General features: G+C 42.3%; 1 protein-coding gene across 1 annotated transcript; it reads left to right on the top strand.

Moving 5' to 3' along the window:
• The first annotated feature begins 6,747 nt into the window (after positions 1–6,747).
• On the top strand, positions 6,748–7,722 carry LOC104686284 (2-oxoglutarate receptor 1-like). Its single transcript, XM_010394662.3, has one exon. The coding sequence runs from the start codon at positions 6,748–6,750 to the stop codon at positions 7,720–7,722; it is 975 nt and encodes a 324-aa protein (XP_010392964.1).
• The last annotated feature ends 492 nt before the right edge of the window (positions 7,723–8,214 follow it).

Below are 8,214 nucleotides of genomic sequence, written 5' to 3'. Positions count from 1 at the left end.
ACGGCCCCGAGGCTGCCAGAGCTCCAGGAGCATTTGGTCAATGCTCTCAGGGACAGGGTGGGATTGTTGGGGTGTCTGTGCAGGGCCAGGAGTTGGACTTGGATGATCCTGTGGGTCCCTTCCAACTTGGGATATTCTGTGATCCTGTGATATCACAAAGTCACTTTCTGAAGACAAAACCTTATTAGAGTGACCAAAGGCAAAGGGCAGACTTTCCTCCATGTGCCACACCATCCTGCAAACAAATTACAAGAGCAACAGCACCACAAGAGAATATATCTTCAGTGACTGAAAACTTGCCTTGTGCACTGGAAGCCACATCAGCAGCATCGTTTGCTGAATCCTCTACTGACACATTCCTGAAAGCCAGGGAGGCTGCTTCATCTTGAAACTGAAAAAACCCAACAAAATAACAAGGCAGCAAATTGGTCCTCTCTGTTTTCAGTGCCACTGAACTGGGTCATTTTCAGGAAACGACCTGAAACAATTATGGCTGTTGTCACATCTCCAATGAGTTTGGTTTGGTTTTTAGTGTCTGCTGGGAAAACTTTAACTGGTGCAGCTGCTGTGTTTAGGACCACTTCATAGCTGGGTGTTCCTGTGGGGCCTTTTATTCACTGGTTTACAATCTTGCCAGTGCTGCACCAGAGTGCCTGAACACATACTGGCTTTGAGCAGGTAAATTGTCCCATTGTCTTTCCTCTCCCTATCTCCCACAGGGCAACATACCTTCTGAAATTCAGCCATCATCTAAGGGCTGCAGTAGATTTTATCTGCTATGCCCTGTAGTCGATGCGGACCAATTCACTTCAAGGACTAATATTAGGCATAAAATAGTGCCTCAGATCCATATGGGCTATTTTTGGAGCTCTATTGAACTACTTGTGCTCAGCTGATATGGCAGCAGCACTGCTTATATTCCAGATTATATATGCAATTTTCCTAAGGTAAAATATCTCTTTCCAAAAGTCTTCATTAACAGTCTCTATTTCCTACATAATTAGATGACAGCATTTAACTGTGATTAATTTAGAGTTACAGTGCCTCTAGGGATTAAAAATGCTGCCCTTACCATTCTGTCTAGGGAAGAAATACGAAGGGAGAACTGGAGTTGATTTCCCCATGTGATGAAGACACAAGATATCATTCTCTACAGAACCAAGCATCTCCCAGTGGTGGTCTGATAACAATGGTAATTAGGTATTCAATCACACACAGAGTAAGATCAGCCAAACAAATGCATGTCTGCTAAGGGAAATAACCCATGCAAAGATTAAGTGTTTGCTGAACCAAAAGTAAAACGTATAACAAAAGCTCTTAAGACTCTGGAGCCTAACCCTTGCCCAACAAACTGCTTGTTTTCCTGCATAATTATTAATCAGAACCACTTCTACTGCACCACATTGGGTGCTGCCATGTCTGAAGATCTGACTCTGAAAGGAGTCTTTTACTCATGCCTGTGGATTTTAGATCAGGTTTTGTGAAATGAGGATGGTCCCCATGCTGGTTTGTGGACCCTCATGCCTGTGAAGCCTAATTACAGTTAAGTTCAGCGGTGATGCTGAGACACAACAAAAAGCCCTGCTGTGACCTCTTCCACCCCAGTGCCCATAAAAGCCAATAGCCAGCCCATCCGGAGGAGAGAGACATTGTCTGGAACCAGCCACAAAGCAAAATAAAAATACCGGGCTTTGTTCTCCACTTCTGTATTTCAGACTGGAAGTTTTCAAAGGAGATTGGGTGGCCCAGGTGGGCAAACCCATCAGTCATCCTGTGCATCCTATTCACCCTGCTATCACAGAAGGAAAAATACACTATGAAAAGATGATCCTATTTGTGTCATTCACTCTGTGATAACTGACTTTGCCTAGAGTATAAAGTTTCAAGAGGAAATATTTAATTAATAATCCTGCCACCAACTCATTCCAGTTTCCTTTCTATACAACAACTAAGAGCAACATTAATACATTCACATGAACTCTATAGAATTTTATTATGTCAGGGAAAATGTCAGCCCCTCTGACCAATTTATCCAGCCTGCCTGGAAGGCTGTTGAAACATGAGGTGAGTGCTGTGTCTTTGGGAAGCATTGCTGGAGACCAGCTTCAGCTGGTGGCTGGTTGCTGGTAACAGTGAGTGAAACACAACTCCACAGCAGGAGCCCACATGCAGCTTTAGTGCCAGCCCCAGCCAATCTACCTCTGCTGTTGTCCTCTTGCCCTGGCCAGTCCCTACCACTGCTCAGCATAAGCCCTGGAGCCCATGCACCCACAGAAGGAGCCATCACCTGTCACAACAGGGCCAGAAAGCCAACACAAGATTAAGAACACTGGCTTGGCTTCGGTAAGCTCACTTATCCAACATATCCCATGATTGCACAAGCCCTGGGGTCACTGAAAATGTGTGGTTTATGATGTCAGGAGGAAGGTGGTGCTGCCAGCTCTTTTGACTGCAGCGTGCAATTAGAATCACTTAAGCTGACTGTGGAACTACAGAGTATTTTGATTTCCTTCCAATGCTTGTAGAGGGGAGAAGGGTGAGGACAGCCTTAAAGTACGAAAAGCTCCTTGCTTTTGTGAAGGATCACAATGGTGATCACCAATGGGCAGACTTAAGAGGTCCATGAACACAAGGTGGAGAAATGGCTGGCAAGGAGAAAAGGTCCACAGACTGAGGAGTTGAAAGTCACACTGCAGAATCATCCCTTATCCATAGAGATCCCACGCAAGGCCAGATAAGCCGTTTAAACCAGATATTCACATGTGGTCCTTGTTAGTTTGTTCTCAGTTTCCCTGGTGCCTGACACCAGCCCCGGGGCCAGCCACAAGGCTGCGATTGCAGCCAGTGTTTCCAAGGGTCTCTGTGCAATGAGGAGCTGCTGTAACCATGGTGAAAGATGCAGGGGTTACAGTAGCCACAAGGTCTCTCCAGCTGATGATGAGACAAGATTTGGGTAAGCTAAGGAGCATGTCTCCATCTCCGTGCAGAGCAGCTCTGCATGAGTGACCTTCTATTAGTCACCATCTCTCAAGACCGGTCTGAAAATGTGTGCTTTATTTTCTTCTCTTCTCCTGTCCAGAGTTAGACATTCAGAGTGCCTGCTTAAGACCCTAGTACACCAAATCTCTGTCAGGTCTGGGTCACAGCACCAGAAAAAGCCCATTTCTGCTTTACCTCAGGCACTGCCACTGCCAAGGAAGGATAAAAACCAGCCACTGCTGCAAAGGTTCCCCATTGCTCAGGGGTATAATGGATTAAGTAGTGAATGCATTAAATGATCCCTAACTATAATTAGCTCCCTCTGTGCTTGTAATGCTACAGCCTCATACAAATGGTTTCTAATGACACATGCAGTGTGTAGGAACAGGGTAATAGCTATTTAAACAGTTGCTGATCCCTGAGCTGGTATATGACAGTGTATTTTACAATTGTTGAGAAACTTTGGACATTTTTTTAAAGTGCTCTGGGCACTGACCTAGAGAAAAGCTTGGTTAGATGAGAGCAGAGAGGGTGCCCTTTCCCTAATGGTAACAGATAGATAACGATCTAGTTGTCAGACATTACTGCTGCCCCAGTCTTGATTTCCCCGTTACCACTCTTTCCCTGCAGTATGATTAGCAGAACAGATAGCCAGCTCCCAAATCATGCCCAGTACAGGCACTCAAGGAGAGTCAAGACAGTCTTCTGAAAAATACTCTTAAATGTGCAGTTTCAGAGACAACACACACATACATACATAATGTTCAGGCATGAAAGCTTGCTCGTTTTGTACTGGATCATAAACTCACCAGTGAGTAAAGACCTGTGAAATGTACCAAGGCAGAGAGGCTGCTGGCCACACTGGGCAGCTGGAGCCTCTGTGCATGGACCAGGTTTCAAGCTCAGGGGCTGAAGACTACAGTTTCAAAATTCAAGATGCAATGACTGTTTTTAAATAATAATAATCTCTTTTGATCTTGTTCCTCGAGCTAAGGATAATAATGAGATTTTCATTCAAGAACGATCTTTTGGCTCAAAAAGCACAGAAAATTGCAGATCTTGTGAATTATGAAGCCCAAAATCAAAAGCTCAAAATAAAACAAGTTTGCAACTTCAGCTACTCCAGTAATAACCAGCCAACACATTGTAGATATTTTACTCCCCAAAAATAAGCAGAAAGATTGCCACAGTTTCTGAACAGCACATCATGCCAAAAGAAACATTCATTTCTTTCATGAGGTGAAATTTGTACTCCGTTAGAAATTTGATTTTAATGAAGACAGTGTGTCATAACACTTTTCACCTGACCTTGAAATGACAACATGCCTTATTCACTTTGGCGATCAGTTTTCACTTCAGAGGAAATGGAGAATAAATTTAATTTCGTCCTTTATAAGCACATGCACTCACACATACATGCTAATTTAAATGTGATTTGCTGCTATTTGAATACTACAGGTCTGCCTCAGCACACAGAGCTGCTGCCAGCAAAGCCTGATCTGCCCACTGAAGGCAAGACAGAGTGAATGACAGAGGGCAAAAGAGGACTCCTCCAGCCACCCAGTTCTAAGAGCTGACACCTGACCCAGTAACTGAGGTTTTCCACCAGTTTCCTAATTCACAGCCACATGGAGCCTCAGTCAGACAGCAGGGAGTGAGTGTATATGGCTGCAAAGCCATACTAAAACCTGCTTCACTGCAAGGAAGACATAAATACATATCATTTGAGCTCTTTGCTCAAATCAATATCAGAAGGAGAAGCAGAATTGCAGGTTTTCAGGTAAGCAGTATTTCTCCATTTTCAATTTGGAGGGTTCAAGATTGTGGTGAAGACCCGATCAGCAGTGCAAGAAAGCCAAATGGGATAAATCAAATATTCTAGTAAATTTGTCTAACATGATATGAAATACATTGGAGAGGCATAAATGTGGGTGACAGTGGTATCACTGAGCAGCAGAAAAGAGAGAAAACATGCACACCCCTGGCTTTTGTGACTGTAAGTCTGGATTGGTTTAAAACAAGCTTCATGGTCTTTACCTAGTACATCTTTGATAGCAAAGCTTCTCTACCAGATCTAATAGTCATGTTAAAAAGCATTAGCATTTTAACTTAATTGTGGGGAGACTGTTCTAATTTCTGTTTGAAGTGCTCCTGAGTAACAGATACTCATCTTTCTGACTGAGTATGATCAAATAATGCCCCTTGTGTCCCAGCTTTAATGATTGGCTTTGTCAGCAAATTGGTCATGTTCCACTGGTTATTGGGATAATTAAGAGTCATACAGGTAATGTGTTAAACAACTGAAACACATCAAAAACTATACACAAGAAAATTTCCAAGACTGAATAAGGTACAATTCTGTCTTTTTTCCAGGTTTGTTGTTGTTGGTTGGTTGGTTTTTTGGGTTTTTCTTAATGTGTTGATTTCACCCTGGATGTTTAATGTAGCACTGGTTTAGTTTAAAGATGATGTTTCTGGGACAAGAGAGAGCATCTAGGCTTGATAGTACCCTGTCTTGCACTTTATGAAGTTTCTTTAAAATATTTTCTCACATGGAATTCATTAGAATCTGGAAGAGTGGTGCTCACCTGAGATGCTGAAGGCACACAGTCTCATTGAGATATACAGGTCTGAACTAGTCACCTTGGGCTGCCTTTTGTATCAATGGAAAGAAATAGGTATGCCAAAAGAGTAAATAATTTATCTTAGAAACCTCAGTTGTGGGTAGATATATTATGTCCTGGAGGAACTTACTCCTCTCCTTTGGTAAAAAAGGGGGGGTTTAGAAGGACTGACTCCAATTAAAGCATCTAAGTTTCTGATACCTGAAGTTAGATTATTTCCATCCTTGGTTACCATTTTTTCAGGTTAAAACTCTACCAACAAATGGTATGTCTTGAACTCACTGTGGGGAGATCCAAACTGGCTATGGCAGACCAGAAATCATTTCAGAGACAAGTCTGCCTGGCTTAAATTGGCACAGAATGGGAAGCAAGATCACTGCCTTCCCTCTGTGCTTTCCATTTTCCCTCTGCCCTTTGTGAAACAGTCTTTAATAATTTAAATCAGTTTTATGCCACCATGGAGCTTGGTTTGAAAAACTAAAACAAAACAAAATAACACCCCTGCCAAAAAACAACCCTCCAAAAACTGAAACGAAAACATTTATACTAATTTTATACTCTGATGACTCCAAGAGAATAAAATCATATTCAGGGAACAATCTGTCAGATTATTGGAGCATCAGGTCCTGAGATCTGTAACTAAACCTAACATCTTTTGGCTTTCATGATGGCAGAACAGCATCTCTGTTTCATTAGCACGAAACACTGATTAGCTCAGATTAATGAAGATAATATATGGATATGGTTTTACTTTCTGAAATGTTTAGACTAGTTCAAAGGTTTGCAAAATCTAAGCCCAAACTCCCTCTAGCTCTCTAAATGTGTGCTTCCTACACCTGAAGATTTGCAGATAAGCAGTAATTGTCTTCTTCAATGAAGGAGGCTAAACAAAGAAAGAGTAAAATTAATGACTATCAAAATTAAATGTAAATGAGAGGAGAGGGTGAAATTATATATTTCAGTGGAGTTATCTAGGTCAGACTGGGTACGTTAGCAAATCCTCATTTCCTCTCACTACTATGCCTTCTCAAACGTGAAACATTTTCTCCAGCGACAAAAGGTTTAGCTGAAAGCGTTTGTTCCGACAAACCAATTAAAACTAAACATCTGATTTTTGTAAAGCCTTAAGGAGATTTCTGCAAACATGGCATCTGAATGCACCAGCAATTTTACTGCTCAGCCCAGCCCTGCAGACCGATTGACAAGCTGCAAGGATGAAGATTTCTTACAGGTGAAACTCTATCTCTTGGTCCCTTACAGCCTAATCTTCCTGGTGTGCTTCCCAGGGAACATTGTGACAATTTTTGTTTACTGTGTTAAGATGAGGCCCTGGAAAAGCAGCACCATCATTATGTTAAACCTGGCTATCACTGACCTATTGTATGTAGTCACGCTTCCTTTCTTTATACACTACTACGTTAATGGAAATAACTGGATTTTTGGAGACTTCATGTGCAAGTTTATTCAGTTTTGTTTCTATTTCAACATGTACAGTGGTATAATCTTCCTTAGCTGCTTCAGCATATTCCGCTTTTTGGTAGTTGTGCACCCCATGAAATGCCTTTTTCTTCGGAAGCGGAGATGGGCAGTGGTGACTTGCGCAGTCGTTTGGATGATTTCCCTTGTGGCCCTCAGCCCCGTGGCCATCCTGATTGCCCCAAGTCACAGGCAGAACAAGACCATCTGCCCAGACCTGGTTGCTGCTGAGGACTTTGACACCAGTCACTGGTACAACTGGGCACTGACTGTGTTTGCCTTCTTCTTGCCCTTGCTGACGGTGACTCTGTGCTACGTGCTCATCATTTGCATCTTGGCCACCGGGCCCCACACACAGGCTTGCTACAAACAGAAGGCTCGCAGACTCACTGTTCTCCTCTTGGTGGTCTTCTACGTGTGCTTCCTCCCCTTCCATGTCTTTCGAGGGATTCGTCTGGAGCTCCAAGTACAACCAGTTAGCTGCCACTTGAAGAAAACAATTCTTTTTATGTTTATTATAACTAAATCTTTAGCAGCTTTAAATACTTTCGGAAATTTGCTGCTCTATGTAGTGTCAGGAGATAAATTCCAGCAGGCGATCGTCTCCCTCTTCAAATTTTGGACAAACAAGAGTTTGAAGTAAAAGAGGTTGATGCCATTTAACATGTATGGTGGAAGGATCAAAACCTGCCCTCAACCAGCCAGGCACAACCTGCTTGCCATCAGAGTACTCAGGTTAACCCAGCCACTGCCAAAGGAGAGTTAATCTGTTCTGAGCTACAAATCAATCATCAAAAGAGAAAATTTATTATTAAAAATAAAAAGTTTTAAATAAAATACTAATAAATTAAGTGTCAAACTTCTCTGAAATGTTTCTGCGTTTGCTTCCTGAATCCTTGATAGCTCTTTTGGAGAATGGCCAGTTCCAGAAAAAAATACTAGCATTTTAGTGACAGATACAGATTCAGGATGAGAGTAATCTTAAATTAATTTTATTAACTTAAAAGGTAAGTGTCTAGTCTAAGCTAGGGATCTGTCTTTCCTGTCTTCCTAAGGCATGGAGAGGGGTAAGACCCTCTAGAAATCAAAATCTGTCTTAGGCCTGTAGGAGGTTCGTCTTACCTCCCTGGAGACA

The sequence above is a fragment of the Corvus cornix genome, chromosome 1 (genome assembly GCF_000738735.6).
Source record: "Corvus cornix cornix isolate S_Up_H32 chromosome 1, ASM73873v5, whole genome shotgun sequence".
NCBI classification, from domain to species: Eukaryota; Metazoa; Chordata; class Aves; order Passeriformes; family Corvidae; genus Corvus; species Corvus cornix.
The sequence above is the reverse complement of the archived record's forward strand: the minus strand, read 5'-3'. Positions and strand labels throughout refer to the sequence as shown.